This window comes from Camelus dromedarius, chromosome 24, assembly GCF_036321535.1.
Source record: "Camelus dromedarius isolate mCamDro1 chromosome 24, mCamDro1.pat, whole genome shotgun sequence".
Lineage (NCBI taxonomy): Eukaryota > Metazoa > Chordata > Mammalia > Artiodactyla > Camelidae > Camelus > Camelus dromedarius.
Window position 1 is genome coordinate 26,450,412 of NC_087459.1, and position 26,560 is coordinate 26,476,971.

Below are 26,560 nucleotides of genomic sequence, written 5' to 3' on the forward strand. Positions count from 1 at the left end.
CATGCCGGCCTGGTCCAAGGCCGCAGCAGCCTCCCCACGAGTCGCCCACTTCCACTCCTTAGAGTCCGTGCTCCCCCAGCAGCCAGAGGGTCTGGCAGACCCCGGCATCCAGCAACCCTGCAGAGGTCCTTCCCAAGGCCCTAGAACAACCCCACAGTCTCAGTCAATCCCCACCCTCCTGCACCCCCGGGAGTCTGGGCTGCTCATGGAGGCCAACTCTTCTGCCCAGACACTGCCCATCTCAGTACTGGCCGCCTTTCTCAACCTTTCAGCTCTGGTTTAACCAATGGGGCTTTCTTGCACAGGCCTCCTGACCACCCTAAACAAGTCTCCCCACTCCCCATCATTTTCTCCCTCCCATTACCCTATTTATTTCCTAAGCTCTAAAACGTCAGATATCATGAGTCCAAATTTGGACAAGCACTTCCATCCATCCATCCATTCATTCCACAGACACATACTGGGCATCTACCACATACCAGGGACTGTTCTGGGTGCCGGGGATTCAGCAGCCCTGACTCCCTGGTACCCCAAGCCCAGGCCCCTACACCCCACCCCGTACCTCTTAATGATAAAGTGGATGCTGTGCCGCTCCTCCAGGATCCGCTTCAGCTTGGGGACCCCGTAGGTACAGGGGCGCTTGAAGGGGATCTTGTCTGGGATGCCCACAATCTCCACGGCCTCAGGGTCGCAGGCGATCTTCCTGTAGGGGACGGGGACCATGTGGTCCAGGCCCAGGGCTTCCGCTGGAAGGGCAAGGGCAAGGCTGAACGCAGGATGGAGGCCGCGCGACATGCAGGGCCCCAGTGTCTGGTTATCAACCACCTCCCGCCTCCCAGGCACCACTCTAGCCACGCAGCACCCAGAGGGATTCTCCTGAAATGTCAAATATGTCACTTCTCCCTTAAAAAATGGGGCTCCCATCTTACTCAGAGACGGCCAAAGTCCCACAAAGCCCTACGTGACCAGGACCCCATTACCCTTGATTTCATCTCCCTCTTTTCACCCTTCTGCTTGCTCATCCATATCTCGAGCCTCCTTGTTGCTTCCTTAACATGCCAGGCACCCACCCACCCCAGGGCCTTTGCCCCTGCTCTTCCATCTACTCAAACACTCTTCTCCCAGATCACTTCCTTCCCTCCCTTCCCCTCTCCATTCAAGTGTCTGCTCAAATGTCACTTCACCTGCCTAAAACAGCCCCCTCCATCTGTCCCGAGCCCACCTGCTTTGTTCTTCATCCCCCATCTATCATGACCTGATGTTACAAACGTATTCATCTGTGCATGGGTTCACTGTCTAGAACCCACATAGGGTGGGACACAGAGTAGCTGCTCCCTGCATGTTAGAGAGTGAATGAACAGCTGAGAAGCTTCCAGGCTGAAGGGGGGCTCCTGGTGAGATGCCTCCAGTGGTACAGGTGTGCCCTATCCCTCTGGGAGGGGCCCGGCACTCCGCTCAATCATCAGAGACATAACTGAGACCCTGCTGGGAGCTGACGGCTTTACCAACAACAGCGTAGACAGGGTCCAGGCTCTGGAAGTGGTTACTCGCTCTTTTCTTCCAGACCATTAGGTTTGGTCCTTTGCCATTTCAGTCATTTACTTAGAACCCAGCTCTCAGTTTTGCTCATTCACTCAGTAAATACTTCTTGAGCACCTATTATGGGCTCGGTGGGACTTTCATGGGTCCCTGTTCTCCCCAAGGCCTGGGAGGTGAGCTGGGTCAGTGTCCATCCCACTGCTGCCTCATCACTCCAACCTCTTCCAGGATCCACATTCCCTCGCTGTTCCTCAGGCCCCTTCCCATCCTGGCCTTGCTCCTTGGGCCATCCCAGGCTGTCTGTGTCTGGATAAGGGCCAGTCCAGAGCCAGACACCCCTGCAGCCACGCCCAGACCAGGGTAGGGCAGAGTCACCGTCTGGGCCCTCCCTGGGGCCTGGGCCAAGGTTGTTTTTCTGTTAATACGGCCCAGGTCTGCGTTGGCGGCTTTGGCAGCCAGATCCCACTGTGAAGTCACACTTAGCTCGTTGTCTAATTAAACCCTCGAAATCTCAACAGCTGTCAAACCATTTCTTGCCCTGCCTCCAGCATCACCAGCCCCCCCCCGCAGCCCCAGCACTTGAGCGATAGGTTCTTCAAGTCTACGTAAATCCATCTCCCCGCAGGGTCATCCGGTTTGCCAGGCCTGTTTTTTCAGCAGCAAGGAGATCCGGTGCCCAGAAGCACCAGCCCACCCACCCTCCGGCGCTGCCCGCTGGGCAGGGGAGGACAGAGCCGCCACGCACAATCCTGGGTCCCCTGTGTAGCCTCAACCTCTCCCCAGGGGGCAGAGACGTTGAGGCTCCCTGAAGGCTGAAGCCCTCTCATCTCTTTTCTGTTTTTCCCACCTGCACCCCAGCCCCATCGCTGGCCCCTTTGCCCAGAGTTGGTGGCTGAAAGGGCAGAACTAGGCGGAGGATCTGCTTGGCCGAGGTCTGCAGGATGCCTCAGGCTGCCAACAACGTCCCCACCCCGGGACCCCCCCTGTATGCTGGGGGGCAGCTTCTCCCCAGGGCGGCTGAAGTGACAGCTCAGAGGGAGCTCTGGCCTGAAGAGGGGCAAGGCCTCAACCACTCCAAGCCCAGCACTCCTCCCTGGATTTGGCCCTGGTGGTGGCCCAACTGCTGACCTCTGGAACAAACTCAGAATTCTGGAAACATTCAGCATGCACAAGAGCCTGGAAGACTGGCAGATGTTGTGCCTGCGTGGCCAGGGCAGAACCCACCCAAGGCAGACAGAGCCAGCCCTCCCCAATTTCCCTCTCCCTGCAGCCCATGAGCTCACACCTGCCTGGGGCGGAGAGGACTCAGGTGTAGACAGCCCTCTGCAGTACTGGGCCTCACCCAGCCCCACCCTAACCCGGATGGCCCAACCTCCCAAGCTCACATGCCCAGGCCTCCCCAGCCCCAGGGTGGATCAAAGAACACCTCCTCCATGAAGCCACCCCTGATTCCTCAAGTCCGCTGAGACCTCACCTTCCTGAGCTGTCGTCCCTTTCTGAGGGCCCCCACCACTGCACACTACTACACACGGCAATGTGCTGCCGCAGACACATCCTCGGGCATCTGCTGAAGCCCCTTGAGCCAGAGTTGGTCTGAATGCCTGGCACAAGGTGGGTGGCTCAAAAGGCATGACTGAGAAGTGAGTGAACCAGTCACTGTGTGAGGATGAAAACGAGGGGAGGAAAGCAAGTGTGATGTAAGAAGGAGATACAGGGTCTTCATCTCTGGTTCCTGGTACAAGCTCCTAAAACTCTCACCATTTTCAGAGTGGTAGAAGTGGAGGGGGGCCTTTTGTTATTCATAAAAAGCCCCTTTTAACCTACCTGAGTTGATGCTAGTGAAGTGACTCTTAGCGGGCCCCTAGGTAGACTTGAGGATGGGGGCTGGTTGCCAGAGGAACCAGAGGAACCAATCACGTGATTAGAAGGTTGGAACTTCCAGCTCCCTCACCTCCTGGGAGGAGAGAGGGGCTGGACACTTCGCTAATCGCCAGCAGCCAACGGTTAAGTCAGTCACATCTACTAAACGGAACCTCTGTAAAAACTCTATAAACGAAGTGGTCCAGAGAGCTTCTGGGTTGGTGAATCCATGTGCCAGGAGTGTGGTACATCCCAAACCCCATGGGGGCAGAAGTTCCTTGACGCTTCCAGACCTCGCCCTATGGACCTCTCCACCTGGCTGTTCATCTGTATCCTTTACAATAAACGGGCAACAGAGGCAACGTGTTTCCCTGAGTTCTGGGAGCCATATAGCAAATTGACAAACCAGGAGGGGTTGTGGGGACCATACATATGTAGCCAAGATGGACAGAGTGTGGGCACCCAGGGGACACACTACCTGAGTCTGGCATCTGAAGAAAGGGGCAGTCTTGGGGGACTGAGCCCTTAACCTGTGGACTCAGGTCTGCTTAACTCCAGGGAGTTAGTGCTAGAACTGAATTGAATTGTAGGACCCCCAGCTGGGGGCCACAGAGAACTGGAAAGTTGCTTGATGTGGAAAACCTAGCTAAGCTAGGGCACGGTGGGTGGTGAGGAAGAGGAGGAAAACAGAGATGAGAGGGAGAGGGAGGGAGAGGGAGGGAGAAGGCAGGAAGGATGGTGAAGCCGTACCCCCACAGGTTTGGTCTGGTCATGGTGAGAAGTCCAAGGTTAGGCAAGGAGACTGGCCAACTCCAGAGCATCCAGCCAGCAGCTGTGGACTCCCAGGGCAGTGCTCTCTTCTGACCCCGTACATGAAGGCAGCTCCCGAGGTCCCTGACCCTCCTCTCTGTCCCTGCAGCTCTAGGTGGTACTTCCCACCCCCCACCTCCTGTGGCCCCACCATACAGAGGGACTTCTCCGTAGAGGGGCTGCACGATGCAGGTGTGACTCGACGACATCACACCTGCGTGCTGAGTGGTCTGCAGGTACCTGTGTCATCTCCCCAGGGACTGAGAGCCACCCACCCAGGCAAGGGCCACACTGCATCTGACCGCTGAGCGGGGCTTTCAGACGAAGCTCAATAAAGTCTGAGCAAGTGAGAGTGAGCTAGGACTGCCCAGGAGACAACGAGAGTAGGTGTGGTGATAGGTGGGCACCGTGGGGTTCTGAGGACCGAGTGGGAAGGGCTTCTGGGTTGTCTGCTTTAGCCCCTGTCTTCTAGCCAACCAGTGGCTGCACTGTCCACTTGGCTGAAGCAGGACCACGTGGAGGACACGCCTGCCCCAGTTACCACCTGTGTCTGCTGCTCAGAGTGCAGCAGAAGGGACATGTGCTCTGAGTTCTGTCCTGGGTACCTGGGACACAGAGAGGGGCCAGGGCGGTCCTGGCCCTCACGGGGACAGACACAGGCAAGGTGCGTCATGTGTGCGATGTGTAACAGAGAGGAAACCGTCAGGGCTCTGGGGGCCCAGACGGAGTCCTGAAGAACAGATGGGAGTTTGTCCCCCAAACAGGCAAAGGACATGCCAGGCAGGGGGTACAGCCTGGGCAGTGGGGAGGAGGCAGGGAACAGCACGGTGCGTTGGAAAACCTGCAGACACGTGAGGCCAAGAGTCGTTTTTCTGGGCCCTCTGGATGGTCCCCTAGACAGATGCTCTGCCCCCAGCAGGCCCACCTACCATAGATGAGTCCACCTCTGGGGCTTTGCCATCAGTCCAGTCCCCTGGAGAATCTGGAAGGAAATATTGACACAACCACCCCCAACCCAGGCAGGAGATGACATTCGTGTTGACGGCGCGCGGGTGCCAGCATATGGCTCCCGCTGCCGTGTTGGGGAACACGAGTGACTGCCACATAATGAGATGCTCAGTGCGCTGCTGGGGCCACACCATGGGCCGCGCCGCCCACTCACCATATCTGCTGTTAAACAGGATCTGCACACACTCCCGGAGCGTGTTGATGTCCTCGGTTTCTTTTATGAAGGCGTCCCACTTCTCTATCAGAACACAGGAGGTACAAGTGAGGGTCCATCGGAGCAGGGACCCACTGCGGCCTGGCTGCCTCTTGCTTCTGTCTGCCCCGTGGGCAGCCGGTACCATGCAGGCTCAGTTGGTCCATCCTGGGTCTCTCCTGCCCCAGACCGACAGGACGCTGGGAGATGCTGAGTCCTGACCTTCAAAACCTAACCCTCATGCCTTGCGCACCTGGGGTCTCACCCAGCTTTGGCCGTGCTGATGTCCCTTACACCCTCAGCTCTGCTGGCCTCTCTCATAAAACCAAAGCCTCTGCCTCAATTTAATGTTAATAACTAGAGGGATTCTTTGGTTATTAAAATTATAAAAGTAACATCTTTAACTTATTAAGTGCTTATCTCTGGTAAGTACTTTATATATATATATATATATATATATATATATATATATATATCTTAGTTAATCCCTCAGGACAACTTGTAAACATAGTTATTATTTCCATTTTGCAGATAGGGAAACTGAGTCTCAGAAAGACTGAGTAACTTGCCTGAGATCACCCAGCTAGTACCTGGTGCAGTTCTATCTCAGCTTGTATCCCTTGCCCACTGTGGCCTCCCACAGTGCTGTTCTGCCTGGACATCCCTGCCAGGGACACACCTGATATGGGGCAGTGTGAGGTCTCCATTCTAATCCTGGGAAACTAGGTTTCTTAAAGAACGTCTCACTGAGGGTGAGGCTGAGACCTCCAAAATTGCTGGAAAGTCTTATTTCATCCCTTTTTGGTATAAATGAATCCCAAATCTTCCTGTTCTCAGTACTGTGTGGTACTTTTAAAAATCTGTCCACATTATTTCCTTGACATTTGCTCCTTCATGAAGTGGAATTTAATTCCTCTCTCTCCCTGTGAGTCTGAACTGGATCAAGTTCCTGGCTTCTAATGGGTCACTATGGCAGAAGAGACTGATTTCTGAGGCTAGGTCCTATGAGACATGAGGCTTCCTCCTTACATTCTCCTGGATCACTAAAGTTCAGGAAACCAGCTGCCTCGACATTCAGGCAGCCCTGTAGAGGCCCATGGAGTAAGGAAAAGGCCTGACAACAGCCACATGAGTGAGCCTGGGAGAGGATCCTTCAGCCCCAGTCAACCCTTCAGATGATCACAGCCCCAGGTGACATCTTGATCACAACCTCATGAGAGCTCCTGAGCCAGAACCACCCAGCTAAGCTGCTCCTGAATTCCTGACCTTCAGAAACTGTAAGATATACAGGCTTGTCATCTTAAGCTACATTTTGGGGCAATTTGTTACACAGCAATATGTAACTATGACACTCTGGTTCTACTCACAAGGCTTTTGTGCAGTACTGTTCCTCCTTTCTCTCACAGAGACCCAGTGGATACATATCCACTTCAGTAAGCACCACCCCAGCCCCAGATCCTCACTCTGGTTGGGGTGCTGCTGCGGGCACTGGCCTACCTGACTTGTCATGGACGATGGAGAAGAGGATGCGCTTAGAGGCATGGACGTTCTGAATGAGAGGACCACCAGGCCCGGTGGGCTTCTGTCCTGGACAAGGAAGCAGAAAGGTACAGGTTCGAGGTCGGCCCCAAGAAGGGTTCCCCAGATCCAGCCTGAGTGCACAGGCTGGGGCTTTGGGGTAACAGTCTCACTCACCAGAGAGAACCCAGAACTGAGCCCTATGATCATGAACTCAAGGCAAGTTCCCTGACCAGAGGCCTGAGACATTCTTGAGCAGACTCTGCTCTCCAAATGGCAGATGAGGGAGGGCAGGAAGTCCGAGCTCACCTCTTCCAGGTGGGGACACTGGTTTTAGGCAGAGAAGTCCCACCCCCCTGCTTAGCCCATACATCTGTGGGGAGGGGGGGAATGTCCTTTTTTCTCCTTCTCAGAGTAACAACAGCAAGTAGAACTTATAAACACCTACTCTGTGCCAAGCACAGGACTGGTGCTTTAATACAGCAGGTTCTCAAACGAGCACACACTGGAACCACTTGGTGGACTTGTCAATTTGCAGGTGGCTGAGCCTCCTGCTCCAGACTCAGCAGGACTGTGGCTGGGCCCGAGACTGCATTCCTAACATGCTTTGTCATTTAATCATGATAACAACCCAGTGAGGTAGGTGCTGCTGGCATCTCTATTTTACAGATGAGGAAACTGAGGCTCAGAGAGGTAGAGATTTCTTCTGGGACACACAGCCACTATGCAGAAGGGCCAGGATATGGACACAGGTCTTTCCCATACCCAGCTGTTCCTCCTTATGCTTTCAATACCCCTAATCCACACTGGGTATGTAGTAGGTGCTCATTAAATGCATGTACCTGATTAGCATGTCTATTCCCTCCCTAGATTCCTCTGGAGTCCCCTCAGGCATCTCTTTGTCCCAAACCAAGGACACTGTTCATAGATGACTGGGTAGAGGCTCAGGACCTGACTAGGTCTAAGTCAGGACACCATCTGCCCCGCCCCAGCCCCTCAGTCCAATGTCCCTCTTTAGCCCTGGGAAGCTGCCCCTACATGAGTGACCTCTGTCCCACCCCCAGACTCAGAGGTCCCAGCAGCAGCTTACCACAGCAGTCTGAGAAGTCTTGGGCACCGGGGGCCTTGGGCTCAGCCCCGGGCCGGCCGAGGCCCAGGTCACTGGGGGCAAGCGGGCAGGCGGGCACCTCCTGTTTGAGCTCTCTCACGGTGTGGTTGGGGAGGGTGGCGTTGTACAGGAAGCTGGTCACAGAAGAGGAGGTGGCAGTGGGGGCGAGGTCCTGTGGTGGCCCCTTGGGGGCCTGGCTGTGCAGGCCACAGTCCCGAGACCCCTTGGTTATCAGGGAGACACCATTCAGCTCCACCAGGGCCTTCGAGTCCCGCCCACCATCCTCGAGCGGCCTGGGTGAAGGAGAGGACACGTGACGGCTTCGTACACCTGTCCCACCAGTGGTATCTCTTTCCGCAGTCCTCCCCCTGCAGAACATGACAGCCTGTGAGGTACGCAGGACAGGAGCTAGTCCCCATTTCACAGGGGGGGTGCAGGCCTGGGCAGGGGTGTGACATACTCAGGGCCACACAGCTGGGCCACCGGAAGACCTGGGCCCTGGCCCTCAGCCTCTGTGCCCCATATCCACCAATCACGTCCTTTCAGCTGCCTCTGACTGTCTCCCATCTCCTATCGCATCCCTTCTCTTCACGGCTTGTGCACTGGGTGTGGTGCCTGAGCACTGCTGGGCAACCTTAAGCCCTCAGGCTGGCTTCCTGGATGCCCCAGCAATCGGTACCCTCCCCAGCCCAGCCTCCACGCCCTCACTGCCCATCAGTCCTTAATGGAACCCTGGGTTTACAGCCTGAGCCGGCATACACGGTGTGGCTCCCCGCCTCCACACTGTGACATGAGCTGTTTCTGGTACCTGGAGTGCTGCTGGCGCTATTTTTTCCCCAACCAAGCCTCTCTGCAACACAGAAGTCCGCCGGGAAGGCTTCCGTGACTCAACACCTGGCCCAGAGCATGCTTTATGACTGAGTTTCTGCCTCACCTCCATCAGCAGACTGGGAGCTCTTACAAGCAGGGTTCCCTGTGGGGGTCTGAAGTCCCCTCCCCTTGGCTGGATAGGCGGCCATGAGTGGCCGAGCCAGCATGGAAGTGGGGCATTGCCCAGCCTGGCCCTCAGGGTCCAGCCACCAGGCCCCGGGCAACTCCCGGGCTGGCCGCCTCACTCACCTCTTGAGCTTGAAGCGGATCCGGTGGCTGTGCTCCAGGATGGCCATCAGGGCCTTGGGGTCATACTCGGCAGGTCTCCGGAAGGCCAGGCCCTCAGGTAGCCCCTGCACGGCCAGCAGCCCCGGCTCCCTGAGCAGTCTCTCGTAGGGCAGCGGCACCACACTGGCCCTGCCCAGGGCCTCGCCTGTCGGGGAGGGGGTCGAGGAGAGGGCTTAGAAAGAGAGGGTAGCCGGGCTAGGGTAGGGGCTCCTTGGGGTGCTGGGTTCCCAGGAAACTGGACCCCACGGGCCCCTTAACTGCAAACCTCATGTAGAATAACCCTCTGCGGGCAGTGAGTGGGATGGATGCGGGCTGCGGACCAGGCCCCGCTATGGGCACCCGAGGGCAGGGCTGCCCCTTCGAGGGGGTTCCCTGCCTCCCTTGCCATTCTCTTCTCCAGGCATCTGCGGGGAGGGGAAAGCAGGGCCGGGGACTGCAGGCAGGAGGTGAGCAGAGATGGGGTGAGAGAGAGAACAAAGGGTGGGAAGGAGACTGCAAGAAAAAAGCCGCAGGGAGGAAGGGAGAAAGAGAACGAGAGAGGAGGGCAGGGAAGGGAGAAAGAAGTAGAGAAAAAACAAAAAAGGGAGAGAAGACAGGCTGAGAAGATGGGGAGCGTGAGTAAAGGGCGAGAGGAGGGATGGCCGAAGGGCCTCAGCTCACGGACATCTGCTGCCCCCACCCAGAGCCGGAAAGAGGCCCCTCACCTCATAGCCACCTCTGACTCTGCCCGAAGCAGGCAACGGGGGTCAGGGCAGAGTGAGCTGGGGTGCAGGGCATGCGCCCTGCATCTGGGAAAAGGGTCTGTGGTGGCACAGCCAACCAGACTTGACAGGTCCTCCCATCCCAGGGGGGCAAGCATGCCCACCAGGACCTCTGGGCCCACACCCCTCTTGGCCTCCTCCTTCTGACATCTAGACACCTAGACATCTAGGGATTTCCTCTCAGACCTCTGCTACACAGAACCAAAGGCTGTGGTAGGGAAAGGAATAAAGCAAGTCAGAAATAACGGGGTGCAGGGGTGGGTATAGCCCAGTGGTACAGCACGTGCTTAGTATGCATGAGGTCCAGGGTTCAGTCTCCAGCACCTCCATTAAAAAAAAGAAAAGAAAGAAATAATGGGGTGAGACCTTGAGAGCAGAAGGGACCTGCCTGAGGTCACCCAGGGAATGTGAAGGCCAGAGACTCTGCAATCTGGCATTTCCTAAGGGAGGCCAGGCCTGCCCCCATCACCCTCCCTATAAGAAGTTCCTTAGCTGGCCAGTTAGCCTTCACTCGGTCATTAAGAAACACCCTCTGAGCACCTGCTGTTGCTGGGCCCTGAATTACAGGCGAGTAACAGCAGAAAGGGCAGGCAGAGTCCCTGATCCTGGAGAGCAACTGGGCTAGTGAGGGGACACGGCACGGTGGGTGCCCCGAGGGGGCCCTAACTCAGGGCAGACGCTCAGGGGGACATGCTTTCTGTAGCTGAGCCTTGCATAGCAATGCGGTGTCCACAGACAGAGGAAGGGAAGGCTGGCCCCAAAGGCACAGAGGAGCAAAGGCGAGGAGGTGTGAAATGAAGCCAGAGTGACTAGAACAGGAAGTGGGTCAGAGTGGCTGAGGGGTGGGTGGGGACGGGCTATGTAGGGGCTGATGTCATGCTCAGGGCATCGGGGAGCCCCTGAAGGCAGTAGAGGGAAGAGCTTTGTGGTCAGACTTGTGCTTTGGGAAGATGCCCTTGGTCACAGGGCAGGTGGGGGCAGCAGAGAGCTGGCCTGGAGGCGAGGAGACCAGGGCAAGCCCGGGCCATTTCTAGGGGACTGGTGCAGTGAGCAGGATCAGGGCAGGGATGGTGGTTCAGGAAACGGGGCTGGGGTGGCAGATCCACACCAGGGAAAGCAGAATGAGGGAGAGCAGGGCAGAGGGGAGGCAAGGCCAACGTCTTGAGGTTTTGCCCAGGGCCCGTAGTGGGGCAAGAGGGGGCCTCCTCAACTGGGCAGGTCTGGGCCTGGGGCTCCCACCCACCTGAGGGCCCCAAATGGAATGAGGAAGGATCTTACTATAAAGAACATCAAACACCTCCTCTACCATCTTCCGCAGAAGGTACACGTCCGAGCCATGATCCAGGGAAGACCGCGGGATGTTCCGGCTGCCACCCTCACCCCGCGGCACTTTCTTGGGGTGCTCTGCCTCCGGCTCCTTCCATGGGGACCCTCCTGTGGGACACAGAGCATGTAGGACCATGGTGAGTACCCATCTCACCATCTGCCCAGGAGCTGGGATGTCCCTGCCCCCTGCTAAGCCCTGCAAATGAAGTGCAAATGAATGAATGAATGAAGAATTAATGAGTAAGCCCTGCCTCGACTACCATAGGGCCAAGGCTGGTCATTTCAGAGTTCCCAGTGCCCAACACAGGGCATAGGTCTCATCCCTGGTCACCTCTAACTCACTGTGTGACCTTGGGCAAGTCCTTTCCCTCTCTGGGCCTTAAGTCTTTGAGCTCTCATGGGAGACCAGATGGCCTGGCTCAGAACTGGGGTTCAATGAATTTCTGTTCCATCACCCCTCTCTGTCTTAACCAATCGAGGCCCTAGTTTTCTGCTCTGCCAGATGGAGACAATGGGGACCCCAAGTCCCCTTCAGAGGCCAAGGGGCTGTGAAGAGACAGGTTCATGCCAGGCTGGAGCAGGGTGGGGGCCTGGGATTATCAGTGGATCCTTGGGTGGTGAAGATGCTAGAAACTGCTTTGTAAAGTGCATGAGAAGAGGGCCTGGAGGCCACCTCCCAGCTTGGAGTCTGCTCTCCTCGGGGACCTGTGAAGCTTGAAATAAACCAGCCGAGTCCCCGGTGCTATAAATAGCAGCTCTGCCTGGCTCTGGGAAGCCAGGTGCACCTTCCCCAGGCCCCAGCCTGGCTCCTAGCCTGGCGAGAGAGGGCCACAGGACCCTGCCACTGCCCGCCGTTCCCTGGCCCAGGCCCCTGCCCAACCTTGGAGAGGATACAGGTTCTGAGGGCCGAGTGGGAGAGGGGGACGGCTGGGGAAGCGGCGGGACCCCAGCAATGACATGCCCCAGAGGCGGGGGCCAGCCTTCCCAGGAATAGCTGATCCCAGGGTCCAGGCCCCGGACTCTAGTGCAGACGCTAACAACGCCGAGGAAAACGGCAGCTGGCGCTGGCTGAGCGTGAACGAAGTGCCAGGCGTCGTTCTAAGTGCTCACCATGTATTGATTAATCCTCAGATCAACCCGGAGGAGGCTAGCACTGCCCTCGCCTTTCACAGATGAGGAGGCTGAGGTCCAGCAGGCGGCAGAGCCAGGGCACGGCCCCAGGCGTCTGACTCCAGGGCCTGCTCTTAACCTCCAGAGCTGAGTCTCAAACTGTGGGCTCAAATGCCACTCAGGCATGGGCCTTCAGGGCTGGGACCAGGCCCAAACTCTGTAGGATCTGGGTTCTGACCTCCCCCAGGAGCTTACTGCCAAGCTGGGGCACCGGGCACACAGAAGTTTATGGCACAGGAAGCCGTGCGGTGTGGGGTGCAGCCACGGCGTGGGTGCTGGGGTGAAGGGGCAGAGCTGGGGCCTGGGACAGGAGGGATGTGAGTGGAGGCTGAGGAGGCATCTGCCAGGCAGAGGGCAGGGGTGAGGTCCTCCCAGCTTGGGAAACAGCAGGGGCAGAGGCAGCAGTGAGAAGGGACACACACACAGAGCCAGCAAACGTGCGCTCCAGCACAGTGCAGCGGGGGGTGAGTACCAGGGATGCTGGGAGGAGAGAATGCAGAGGCCATGAGGGGCCCTGAAAGCCCCGGTAGCACGGAAGAGTTGGGGGCTTCAGAACGACCCCTCTGCCTCAGGGCTCCCGGCTCACAGCTCGGAGCACTGGTCTTTTCCAGGAGCGACCAGGACCCCTTGGCAGGGGTCCCGGGGGTGCCCTGGCTGCATCTCCCATTTTGAAGAGGTGCAGCAGAAAGGGAAAATCCCGCCTCTACCACTCATCAGCTGTGTGTCCCCGCCGCTTACACTCACCGCGTCTCATTTTGTCATTTGTAAACGGGTGATGACTGTTTCTGGAGCCTGCTGGGAACAGTACACAGCACCAGCACACGGCCTGGCCCTCGGCTCTGTTTATCACAACATCCCCAATTGTTAGCATTTATAGAGCTTTTCCTACGTGCTGGACGTGTCCTCAGTCACTTGGTCCCCACGGGCCACCAGGGCCAGCTCCAGAATTTTGTCACAGTAACAGTGACACTGCCAGCCTCACAGGGCTGACATCAGGATAAGTGAGGCTGTAAAGGGCACTGCACACAGCAGGCACTCAGTAAGTACTAGCTGAACATGTGCACTTGGTCCCTGTGTCAGGGATGCACAGGAACTGGGCCACAACACTGGGCCCCAGTGTCACCTTCGATCCATTAGCAGACGGAGGCAGCTGGGTCTAGCCCGCCTTGGGGTTCGGTCAGCCAGTGTGATTCCCACAAAGACTGTGGCCGCCCCTGATAATGCCACGTTGGGAAGCTTGCACCAGCCCCTCCTGCCCACTGCCGCCCCTGACACAGGGCCAGTGGGTGTTGTGCCAGGGACCCAGCGATTGGCCAGAGCGCCTACCCTCCAGAGCCCCGGGTACTCACGGCAGAACCTGAGGAAGTCTGATTGTAGCTCCTTGCGTGCGTTCAGGAACATTCTCCCCTTCTCCGTGCCGACCACGAAGGCGCTCTCATCATGCACGGCGACACAGGCCACCTCCGCATTCAGCTTGGAAAGCGCTGAGCACTGCAGGGGGAGCAGGCATGTGAGCTGGAGGCAGGTCCTCCACTGCGGACACCAACGTCAGCTTTAAAGGGTGGGAGGTGAGCTCCCAGCTACCCAAAATCCTACCAGCAGCTCCAGAGGGAGGTCGCCCTTCCAGCGTTCTGGGTCTCAGAATCCGCAGTGGGAATGAATGAAGGACACCCCGCCCCGAGCTTGGCCAAGGTCAGGTGGAGAAGACAAGGGGGCTGAAGGAGGCCAAAGGCATGCGTGGCCTCTGCCCCTCCCTCCTCCCAGGTCCTTCTGCTGTGGGGTGGGCTTCCTGCCTCAGACCTGGCCCCAGCTCCAGGGACGATCCTGTCCTGGGCTCTCTCTGAGTCCTGGATGAGGAGGTGGAATGGGCCCCAGGAGAACCAAGACTCAGACAGATCCAGGCTTCAGTCCCACATCAGCCTCTTCCTGTAAGTCACACCCTTCTCTGGGCCTCAGTTTCCAAATCTGCAGAATGGGGACAAGCAACCCAGCTCCCGGGGTTGCAATGGGCTTATTGTGGGCATTCAATGAGGCCTGGTTGGTGGGAAAGACTCTTTAAACCCCGGCATCTCATGCCGGTAGGTAGCCCGAGTTGAGACTGGCAGGCCCACTACACAGGAAGTCCTGCAACCAAGATCATCAGGCCTGTGACATAGTTCACCAGGAAAACCCTGCCTGCAAAGCTCATGGCATGCAGTTGGCAACTGATAAATGCTGGTTTTAATCTGAGTTAGGTAGCGCTTTGTGGACAGTTGGGAAGTCTGGTTCCTAATCACTGTTCTGCTGCTCTGTGATCTAGGACAGGTTCCTCAACCTCCCTGGGCCATAACTGTGCCTCCAGTACCAGCTGCAGCCCAGAGTCACTATGGTGAGGAAGCTGGGGACATCTCAGGGCCAGCAGGCCTGCCCCCTGCGATCTCCTGGGGGTGGTGTTCATTTCCTGCTCCCTAAGATTAAAACAAAACCCTGCTGCTCTTTTTCCCCGCAGCAACCCTGTATAACGAACAAATGAGACAAAGAGACTCAGCTGTTTCCAAGCAGCGGCCACCAGGACTGGAGGAAAGCCTCTGCTGCGTGGTCACTTCTCAGCTAAAGAAGCTGAGGCCACAGCAGGGAGTGAACTCGCCCAAAGGCACAGAGAATGGGGGTCATGAGAATCGCCCAGAAAAGGGTCTGGAGGCAGGGAGGTGATGAACAGAGAGCACTCTGGCCTCATATTCCCTGGAGACCGCCTGAGGACCCTGGTCCAAGCCCTGGAGGATGTTGGAGTTAAGTCACTGCCACTGTCGTCCATGAGGGTCCCTCAGGAAACCTGTAAAGCCTGTCTTGTTCATGCCACCAGGACAGCTACGGGTCACTGACTCCTCCCAGGAGCCTCTGAAACACCCTCTAGACCAGAACTGCCCATCAGAATTTCTGCAGTGATGGGCATGTCCTATTTCTGCAGTGTCCCACACTGTAGCCACTAGCCACATGTGGCCACTGGGCTCTCAAAATGAAGCTACAGTGACAGAGCAACCGAACTGTTTATTTTATTCAATTTTCATGAATTACAATTTAAATGTCAATTGTCACATATGGCTAGTGGCTGGGGCATGGGCCATCGCTGCCTGAATCGGCTGGACCCCCTCCCCCAACAAGCTGGCACTGCTGCAGGCACAGGGCTGAGCTCGTGGGACCCCCTCCTCATGAGGGCCACGTAGCACAGGGGAGGGGCTGCACCCACCCGGCCTCCCAGGAGGTGCCTGCTGCCTCCGCCCCAGACCCCACCTAAGCAGCCCTTGAGCCGCCAACGGCAGGAACAACTTGGAGGGAGGCCCTTTGTCCTTGGGGTACTGGAGACTTTGCCCCTGGGAGGTCACTTTAAAAACTGGCCGTGCTGCATACAGATGGCCAAAAGGCACATGAAAAGATGCTCAACATCGCTGATTACTAGAGAAACGCAAATCAAAACTATAATGAGGCATCACCTCACACCAGTCAGAATGGCCATCATCAAAAAGCCTACAAACAACACAAGCTGCAGAGGGGGCGGCCTCAGCTCCTGCACTGCGGGTGCGAACGGAAACTCTGCAGCCACTATGGACAACAGCGCGGAGGTGCTTTAAAAACTAGAAACAGAGTTGCCATAGGATCCAGCAATCCCACTCCTGGGCATATATCTGAAAAAGATGAAAACTCTACTTCGAAAGGATAAGTGCACCCCAGTGGTCACAGCTGCACTATTTACAACAACCACGATGTGGAAGCAACCTAAATGTCCACTGACAGATGACTGGATAAAAAAGTTGTGATGTGTACACACACACACACACACACACACACACAACTGATACTACTCGGCCATAAAAAAGAATGAAATAATGTCATTTAAAGCAACACAGAAGGACCTAGATATTATTATACTAAGTGAAGTAAGTCAGACAGACAAAGACACATATCATATGATACACTTACATGTGGAATCTAAAAAAATGATACAAATGAACTTATTTACAAAACAGAAATAGACTTACGGACACAGAAAACAAATTTATGGTTACCAAAAAGGAAAGGACGGGGAGGAGTAAATTAGGAGTTTGGGATTAACATATACACACTAATATATATATTAAAATAGACAACGAACAAGGACCCACTGCACAGCACAGGGAACTATACTCAATATTTTGTAGTGACCTACAATGGAAAAGAACCTGAAAAAGAAAGAATACATATGTATATGTACAACTGAATCACTTTGCAATGTTGTAAATCAACTACACATCAATAAAAAATAAATAAAATAAATTTTTTTAGAAAGAAGAGTTACAGCAGGGTAGAGGTAATTACATTAACCCCCCCCAAAACTGGTCATGCTGTGTGACATTAGGCAAGGAACTGCCCTCTCTGAAGTTCAACGTCACCATAGTAAAATGCAGGGGTGCAGCCAACTGATGCCAGACAGATTTTTTTTCTTAACACCTGCCTACCTTCCATCAAGAACTGGTCCCAGGAAAAGGCTAGAGGAAAATAACATTACTATTATTTTCTCATTTGGGATAAACTGCTATAGGTTTAGGTATGCAGGCAAGGGTCCCAGAGGAGTGATGCAGTTACAGCCCTCGCTTTAACAGGGATTACAGCTTTCTCATGAATCACTGCCCGCACATTATCCTCCAGGCGACCTGCTGGGAGGGAGACTTGTGACCATCCCAGGGACGGGCCTTGAACTGCAAGAGGTGATGAAATGCAGACAAGGGGTGCAGGGGTGAGGGACGAGGGCCAGAGCCCAGGGTTGAATTTGACACACTTGATCTTCAGCCCACCCCCAACGTCAGCAGAGGCCCTGTAACAGATGGGGACACTGAGGCCCAGGTCAGGGTGGGGGTGGGGGGCTCCTGTGAGTGGCAGAGGCGGGACCTGAGCTTCTGTCATCCCATCTGATATCTGATTCCCGAGGCGGGTGTCCCACCCTTCAGGGGGCGGGCGGGGGCACTCACCATGGAATCTAAGGCAGACACGAGGCTGGTGATGATCTCATCTTTGCGGGCAAAGGCGGAGTTCCAGCGGTCAGGCCCGCAGCCGTTGGTGGGGACGTCACAGCGCTTCCCCAGCAAGGCCATGGTCAACTGGATGGAGGAGGGAGGAGGCAGAGGTGGGTGTGTGCCACACATGGCGGCTGCCACCCTCCGCCCCAGAACCCGCCTGGACCCCCAGCCCCCAAGGGCCACCTATACTTCCCAGGTGGGAGGAATCAAGAGGTTGCCTTCTCTTCACTGAAGAGTCTTATATGCATGACGGAATTTGAGCCTTGATGGGCCTGGACACGCAGCAGCTTACACACAGCCGGTACAGATGTGGTCACGGACGGCAGGATAACTGAGGGGTTAGCCCCAGGGCATGTCTCCCCAAGTCTGCACCCCCAGTACCATGAACAGCCTGCCTGGCAGGCCCTAACTGCCAACTCTCCCCACGCACACTGCACTGGCCATGGCCCTCCCTTGCTCACACACCCTCCGTGGCTCCCTACTGCCCACATTAGCTCTTGACTCCTCAGCTTGATAGTCAAGGTTCCAGACTCTTGTCCCTTGCCCCAGCTCCTCCCACACCCCATGTTCCGGGTACTCTAAGAATCCACATCCCGCAAACACACTGACATCCTTCATGGCTCCCTAGCTGTCACTGGTTCCATTCTCCCTGACCCGAGTGCCCTCCCTGGCCCCTTAGCTTTTAATTGTCATCTCTGCTGGGAAGGCACCCCTGATGGCCCCACCTCTCATCCCTTCCCACCCTGATCTCCTCCATCCCAGCTCTGAGCAGGCTACGTGCTTCCCAGGGCGAGGCCGCTGCTCCAGGTATCAGAGTTGCAGTCTACTTCCTGGCTGTCGGGACTCAGTCTAGAAGGGCAGAAAGTTATCGCTGGGCAGAAGCCACTTCACCTCCGACAAGATTTTCCTAAGACAGGACTTTGCCCCCCCGTCATGAGGCTCCTGGAGGACAGAGCTGTAGCCTCCCTCTTGCTGGGGTGTCCTCAGATCAGGGCCCCATATCAGGGCTGCCCCAGGCAGGGAACAGGCCTGCTGCCCCTGCATCACCCAGGCAGGCCTGGGCTCCCACTAGATACAAAGGTCAGCCTCCCACAGTCCTTGATCCATCCGGCCCCTCCCTTTTCTGACCCTAGGAGTTGGGATGCCCCAGTGCCAGTGCCTCCCTATGGGGAAGCTGACCCTCGCCAATCCAAGCAAAGGAGGGAGTCGAGGGGAGAGGCAGGGACCCTCAGTTTCCCTCCCTGGGCCCAGACCCTCTAGTGCTCTGTGCACAGGCCCCAGGTGGCCAATTCAAGGGAGGAAGCAGGGAACAGAGCTGCAGGCATCAGAGGGAGCCTGTGAATCCTGTCCTCCCTGCTTCCTGCACATGGGGGGTGACAGCTCTGGATCATAAGCTCTGTGAGGGCAGGGACCAGTCTGCCTATCGCTGCAGCGCCCCCAGGGTCCAGCTCGGTGTGGTCTAAACCACTGACTGTGGCCTTTTAGTGGATCGAGAAATCGATGACACAGAACAGCAAATGTCAGGGTGCATCACACACAACAAGGTGAGAAGCCTGCATCTTCAGTTATAGAAACGTTCAAAGGAATAAGGGATGCGCCAGAGCTCAGCTCTGCACTCCGTCCTGGCCCAAGTTTGCTATTTGGCTGCAGATAAATATTGATCTTAACAACTGGCCAAGTCAGCAGTTGCCCAAAATGTGTATGGGGTTCACCTCTAAATGTTTATAAAATGTATTTCTCCTCCCAGGCTGCAATGTTACACGCGTTTGTAATCCACAGCGTTCAGGGATGCTGAGGGTATGGCAGGGTGCAACGGGACATACTGATGCACCAAGAGCAGTGAGGGGCCTGAAGCCCAACCACGGGTCTGCTGTGTGACCGACCAGCTGAGAGGTGTGCCTGCCTGGGCACGTCTTGCCCCTTTCCCCTCGGCCACCCCCTGCTCCCTAGTCCCTCGAGCCATTCCCAGAAAGGCCTCAGGCTGCCAGCCTCCCAGCTGCTGGAGCCCAAATCAAATCAGCGCAAAGCAGGAGGCACCAGACAGCACTCCAGCCCTGGCCTCCGGGTCGCCCCAGACGGCGGCCGGCTCCTTCCGGCAAAGGTCCTAATCCATTTAGGAAAAAACCAGGAACTCAGGGAGGAAGGGGGAAGGGGGCTGGGCTGTGGGCCAACCCCTGACTCCTTGTCCTGGCCATCTGGGCTCCCAGGACCCTCAGTTCTGAGCCAGCGCCCAAGGAGGCTCAGCCCTGGGCAGGTGGGTATGTCTGGGTAGGAGGGCAGGAGACCCTCCCACAAACACCTGGGCCTGAGAGAGGGGCAGGTTCACGTGGCTGGAGCTGCTGCAGGTGGAACAGGGGGACTGGAGCACTGCGCTGGGAGCTGGGAGCCATGAACTATGCACACGGTGAGACCCAGGACCGGGGCTGCCAGGACCACACTGGGTCAATCACCTAAGCCTCGTTTCCTCATTTGTAAGTCAGTGCTAGTTCTAATCCAAACATGAGAGAGAAGAAAATCACCCAATAAAACCAACAAACTACACAGAACAGACAGCATAGAGCATGACAGGCGGTTAACCAGGAGGCAAGTGCCCAAGAACAAACAGGAGAGAGTCCCCGGCGGGAGGGGATGCTGAGAACAGCGGCCACTGCTGTCACACACCGGCAAGTGAGGTCAGGCGGCCGGGCAAGGCCGTGCTGCTGTGTCACCCAGGAGAGCACATCAGAAGTGACATCACAGGTAGTGGGTGGCTGGTTCCTGACCTGGGGCACAAGTGGCCAGGAAGCCCTCAGTGACAAGGGACTTCCTCTCACCCCCTGGTTCCTGGGTGGGCAAGGCCTGCGACGGTTGAGAGGCAACAGGGAGGCTGTGAGCATCCTCTCCCTCCCCAGACACTTCTCCCAAGGCTGCCGGGGACCACACACCTGGCTTCCCTCCCACCTCCGGGCCACTCCCCATCCTGGCACTGACCACTGAATGCCGGAGGGTCCTGGGCCCTCTCCTCTTCCCTCCCTCGCTGTGAGGCAATCTCTTGGTTTAAATACCATCCATATCCTGGTGACTCTCCATTTCTCTTTCCCCCGCCTGAGATGCCCCCTTCTTCACGTCTCTTCAGTGTCTAACAAGGAACTCAAATGGAACACAGCTCCTGCTTCTGGCTCAGATGCAGGTGGACGGTGAGGCCTCATCCAGGTTCCCTTCCGTCTCACTTCTAGCACCTGGGGAGGGTCCTGCTAGCTCTCCTCCAGAATGCATCCAAGTCTGCCCGCCTCTGGCCTCCTCACCATCCAAGCCACTGTCCTCGCTCGCCCACACTGGGGCAACAGCTCCTCATGGGCCTCCCTGCCCTCCTCATTCCCCCTACGGCCCCCTGCCAACAGCAGCCACATCAGTCTCATGTGGCTCTCCTGCCTAGAAGGTTCCAAGGGTTCCCACTGGAGGCAGAATGTCACCTCCCCGCACTGCAGGCCCCATGTGACCTGGGCCCGTCGACCCTCTCCCCTCTGTGCTGGGCTCCAGCACTGCCCTCTTTCTGTCCCTCCAACATATCGCATGTTCCCTTCTGGGGCCTCAAACTTGAGCAGAAGCTTCTGCCAGGTCCCCACCTCTTTCCACTGCCTCCTTCAGTCCATCAAGCCTCGGCCCAACTGCCAGCTCCTCCATGTGCCTTCTTTGACCTAGAAGCCACACCAGGAGCCCTCACCTCTCGCACTCGCCTCCATCTTTTCTTCTGTATCCTTCATAGAGTCTTAAGTGATGTGTTCACGTGCTTCCTGCCAGACTTCCCAACTAGAATGTGGCTCTGGGAGGCCAGGGCCATGCCTGTCGGGTTTATCATATTCCCAATGCCTCAAACACCTGCTTGGGTTTTCACGGACATTCAACAAATATTTGGGGGACCAATAGCAAGTGTGATGTTCAGCCACTTCGGGTGGGAGCCAGGATGTTCACAAGCTATATGCTGAGTGTCTGACAACTTTCGGCTTGCCTGGCTCTCAAAAAAAAAAAAAAAAAAAGGGAAGCAGCAGCAGCACCATGAGGGATTACAACTCTGGATGCACTTGGATCACAAAGGAGGAACAGTCCAGGCACTGAAAGGGAGGGAGGCTGCTTGCTCAGACAGGGGTCTGGACAGGTGCTCCCCCAAGTATTGTCCCAGGACCTGCAGCATCAGTACCACTTCGACGTTTGTCAGAGTGTCCGGGGCAGAGCATCAGCACACGTGAGCTGCCTCCCCATCATCACGCCATCACAGAGACTCGCCCAAGGCCCCCAGCCAGTGGGGAATGGGGTGAGGCCTGTCCATCTGTCTCTGTCCCCATGCCTGGTCCTTTCCCATCGACATGCACCATGAGGACTGTACTCATACTTGCCAGGAACAGGAAGACCAGCTGATGGAATCCATAGCTGACACTCGGCCAGACCGACCAACTCACCCTCGTTTGCCTGGGACTTTCTGGGTTTAGCACAGAAACCACTTAGTCCCAGGCAAAGCAGGACGGTTGGTCTCCCCATGACACAAGGGCCAGCGGGACCAGGAGCCCAAATGCCCCCCTCGGCCAACAAGAATAAGGACAGACACCAACAAGGAAGACAAAGCTATGGACATTAGGTCCTGCCTTCAGGTCCAAAATATCCAACTTCACTTAGTAAAAGATCAGACAGAGGCTTGGGGGCTCCTCAGAGGAGGGGGCAGGGGTGTGTCCCAAAGAAGGCCGAGCCACTTCACCCAAGAGATCACAGAAGGGGAGGAAGCCACTCTCTTGATGTGTCTGAAGGTCACGCAGGGACCAAAGGGGATGACCTTGTTTTAGAAAGCCCCAGAAGGTGGAGCTGGGGCAGGTGGAGGGGAGATTTTTGGTCCCCAGTATTTGGGGACACTGCTGTGTGACACCTGCCCCATCACTCGGCTTTCCAGCCTTGCTCTGCCCAACTGTGAGCGAGGCGGGCAGGCCGCACAGCTGCTGCCAATACCCTCTGGTCCTGCTCCCAGCTCCCTGGGCCCCGCCCCCTAGAAGCCTGGAGGTGACAGGTCTGCATTGGGCCCAGGACACTGTATTTTCCAGTTCCCAGCGGATTACAACATGCAGTCAGGTCAGGAGTCTGGATGATTTCTGGGGCTGCTTCCAGCTCCGACATCCCAACCCTGGTTTCCAAGCAGCTCAGCGCTTCCTGCCCGCCGCCTGCCTCCCGCCTCCCACACTTGCCGAGGATTCCTGGCCCAGACAGTGGCAGCTCTGCTGGAGGCCAGCCCGGTCCCTGAGCCAGAGATTAGCCTAGTGCTTGTGTTCGTAGCTGAGTCACTGCTGCCCCGGCCCAAGGCAGACCTGCCTCCAGGAGGGAGGCACCCACGGGAGTCAGGCCCAGAAAGCCCACTCTAGCCGGCCCTGCAGCCAGGGTGAGGGTGAGAAGACAGCACTTCGGCTGGGATTTCCAATCCCAAACATCCCACACAGGGCACTGCAGGCCAGCTGGGAGGCTAAGGGGCAGATGTCCTTGTGCCTGTCCTTACTGCTGCCCATGGCCCAGGAAGACAGGTGTTCCCTCTGGCGGATACCTGACCTCCCCCAGCTCCGCACGGCCCCGCAGAAGTGGATGGAGCCGATGGGGTACAAGGTGGGGGAAGGGTGTGCAGGCAAAATAATCAGGGCTGCAGACAAACCTCCTAGCTCGGCCCATTAAAAGAACCTCTTTCCCCGCCCACTATCCTCGACGCTCCCTTCATCCAAGGGTTCAACACCCACCGCTCCCCCGCTCCTTACCCTGCTTCTATTGCCAGCTCCTCCTTCCTCTCCTAGGCTGAAGAGCCACCTTCCTGTCCGCCTCCCCTGGGAGAGCCTGTTTACAAGCACTCTGACACCTGTGATCTCTGCCCCTGGGGAACGGCAGGATGGAGGGGACTGGCCCATTTTAAGGATGGAAAAACCAACATCCAGAGGCAGGATGCTTTTGCTCAAAGTGAGTGACAAAGCCAGGATGACATTTGGGACATCTGACACACACAGTTCGTTCTCTTTTTGCTCCTCCATGGGGCAGGGCTCCTAATTCAGAGGAGTGGGGCTAAGGGTGGAACCCCAGGCACGGGGACAGGCCCACTGGGTAGCTGACGAGACCCGTGGGCTGGCTGTGCTCCCAGTGGGAGGCAAGCAGACAGGAATTGAGGCAGAGCTTGTGCACCTGACAGCAGGAGCCCAGGTGCTGGTCTCCACACCACAAGCCCCTGGGCGTGGAGCCACACGCAGAGGAATCTGAAGGGGGCCAGAGGCAAAACAGCAGTTGCCAAGAGGAGGGAGGGAAGGGGCCACAGGGCTGCTTTCCAGGGGCCCAGGACTGGTTGGGCCCCGATGCGGTTAATTCTCAAAACCACTCTCATTTTACAGAAGATTTCAAGGCTTGAGCGCCCCAGAGCCAGGATGTGGCAAAGCTGGGACCTGAGGCCAGATCACGCCTACTAAGTATGAACAAGTTGGATGGGGAGGAGCGGGGCACCCTGGACAGGAGGCAGCATGGGCAAAGGCCCTGAGGCACCAGCGAGCACGATGTGGCATGAGGTCCGCAGTGAGGCTGGGAGGGCAGACAAATAACATTTCAACACCGACCACGGTCAGATTCTGGGGCTGTCTCGTAGGAAACACCCTGAGCTCCATCCCTCCCTTGGCCCCAGAGCCTAGGCCTGAATTTCAGAGGGTCCTGCTCCAGCCCTGGTCCAAGGGGCAAGAAGCCTACAAGCCTAAAAGGACATGTCCCACCCAGAACCCACATCTGCCTCAGACCATCTTCTGGGCATTCAGGCCCCTGGAATCCACTGGGCAAACAAATTGCCTTTCTGGGGCCTCTTCTCTGGTGTGTCCACGTGAGGTGGCTTTAAACATGACGGCAAATTCTCTGACACTTCTCCCATCCAATGGTGACATCTAATTCCCTTCCCCTTGAATATGGGCCTCAATCACTCACTTCTCACCAACACAATCCTCGGTGCTGCCCTGACCTCCAAGACCAGGTCCCAAAGGGTGCTGGGCTTCTCCCGGCATCTCTCTCCTAAAGACACTCACCCTTGGAGCTCTGGCCAACACGCCAGCGGTCTGGCTGTCTTGAAGCCACCATGCTGAAGAGGTTGAGTGGATCGCGAGTGGCACCAGGCCACTGAGTAAGGAAGTCTTTGAGATGGCCCTCAGCCCCAGCCACCTTTTGACTGCAACTGTAGCAGACCTTGAGCCAGAACCGCCTAGCCGAGTCCAGTCATGCCCCAAACTGCGAGACATTAAAATGAGAAACGGCTGCTGTCTGACATCGCTAAGTTTGGCGCTGTTACGCAGTGACAAGTAACTGAGGGCAGACCATGCAGGTGCGCTCCCAGGGAGCAGCTGTTTGGGAGGGTGAACAGAGCTTTGCTCTGTGTTTGGGGTGTCCACAGGCATGTGTGCAAGGCCCCCCCCTGGTGTGGGACAGAGCTGAGATGGGAGAGCGGGGGCCCAGCCAGGAATTTCTGTCTATGCCTCTCTCCCCAGTCGGTCTACACTATGAGAGTCCTTCTATAAGAATGGCTGCTCAAATTTGCTCGTAAGGACATGCGGGAGCCCCAAAAAGGCCCCCAAAGACACTCACGTCTTAATCCCTGGAGCCTGAAGTGTCACTGTATAAGGAAAAAATCACTTTTGCAGATGTGATTAAGCTAATGACGTTGAGATGAGGAGACGATCCTGGATCATCCGGGTGGGCCCTAAATGCCATTACCTGCATCCTGACAGGGAAGCAGAGGACATTTGACAGGCACAGAAGGCCACATGAAGACAGAGCAGAGAGAGATGGGGAGATGCCGGCCTTGAAGACCAGAGTGATGCGGCCACAAGCCACGGGATGCCAGCAGCCACCAGAAGCTGGAAGAGGCAAGGAACAGATTCTCCCCAAGAGCCTCCAGGGAGAGCACGGCCCTGCTGACACCTTGATTTTGGCCCAGTGGTACTGATTTTGGTTCTGGCCTCCCGAACCGTGAGAGAATAAATTTCGGTTGTTTTCAGGCACCAGGTTTATGGTAATTCGTTACAGTGGCCTCAGGAATGATTCCAGGACCCCTTCACTCACCACATCCCACCTACAAATCCTGGTCCACATCCTCAACCTCCTGATACACAGTCCTCAGCTCAGACCTCTACAAAGCTCAGGCCTGGGTTTGCTGGCAAGTTCTCCAATCCTTTTTCCTATAGGAAACCCCAGGAGCCACCAGTGGAAAGAGCTGGATGTTTCCAGATACCAGGGGAGTGGCTCTGACTCAAGTCTCACTGCCCTACGTACCAGCTGGGCCCTGGAGCTGGTGGAAAAAAAATACTATCACCACGTAAAAGGCAAAGGAAGAGCACACACCACCCAAACACGGCCCCCGCACCATCCCTGCCATATGCTTGTGTTTCTTCAAAAAGAAGCTTGAGAGAACAAACAAAAAGAAATTTCTCCCCTCTGGAGGGGAGGGGACATCGCTTCTCCCCAGCAGCCCTACCCCCCCACTGGATCTCCTGTCCCAGGAGCTTCCCAGTGGGGATGGGATTACGAGTGGGCCCTGAGTCCTTGCCCCCGCACTGTCCACCCAGCACGGCAGCGGGCAGAGAACGAAGCAGACAGTGGCCCTGACTTCTACTCCCACCTGCCCAGGCAGGCTCCAGGCAGGGCAGCTGGACGAGGTCTTCCGCTGGCTACAGTGCAGTGAAAGGCAGCCTGGAACTGTTGTCAAGACACTCGAATCCCCATCCCACCTCTGACCCCACATCCTTTCCCTCCATCCTGCTGACAGAGCCCCCATTGTGTCATGGCACCTAAAGGCAGGTGCTTGGGGCAGAGAATTTTGGTGATGCCTGAAGGCTTAGACCAAGGCAATCCCATTTCCTCAGCTGGGATGGGTTTAGGAGAAGCATGGAACCCAATTCCTGCCACTGAGACACAGGGTTTCTAGCAACGTTTTCCCTGCTCTTAAAAAGGGACAGAAACGAGGATATCCAGATGTTCTGAATGTGACATCTCCAACTAAGAGGACCAGGAGAGGAGCCAGCCCAGCAAGTGAGGCCGACATGCAGAGGCCAGCAGAGCA

The 26,560-nt window shown here is 56.5% G+C and overlaps 1 protein-coding gene across 6 annotated transcripts in view; it reads right to left on the reverse strand.

Moving 5' to 3' along the window:
- The window catches only part of GTF2IRD1 (GTF2I repeat domain containing 1), a 95,438-nt gene that overhangs the window by 51,093 nt on the left and 17,785 nt on the right, over positions 1–26,560 (reverse strand). For 4 of the 6 annotated variants that reach the window (XM_064478609.1, XM_031432752.2, XM_010980777.3 and 1 more), the window contains 8 exons: positions 17,434–17,562; positions 13,801–13,942; positions 11,234–11,389; positions 9,156–9,339; positions 8,019–8,404; positions 6,908–6,997; positions 5,372–5,455; positions 563–746 (listed from right to left, as the gene is read on the reverse strand). In XM_064478609.1, the coding sequence (XP_064334679.1) occupies positions 563–746; positions 5,372–5,455; positions 6,908–6,997; positions 8,019–8,404; positions 9,156–9,339; positions 11,234–11,389; positions 13,801–13,942; positions 17,434–17,556 (1,349 nt within the window). In that variant the 5' untranslated portion in view covers positions 17,557–17,562. The remainder of the gene's footprint in view (positions 1–562; positions 747–5,371; positions 5,456–6,907; positions 6,998–8,018; positions 8,405–9,155; positions 9,340–11,233; positions 11,390–13,800; positions 13,943–17,433; positions 17,563–26,560) is intronic. The other 2 variants (XM_064478610.1, XM_064478611.1) reach the window with 2 other exon arrangements.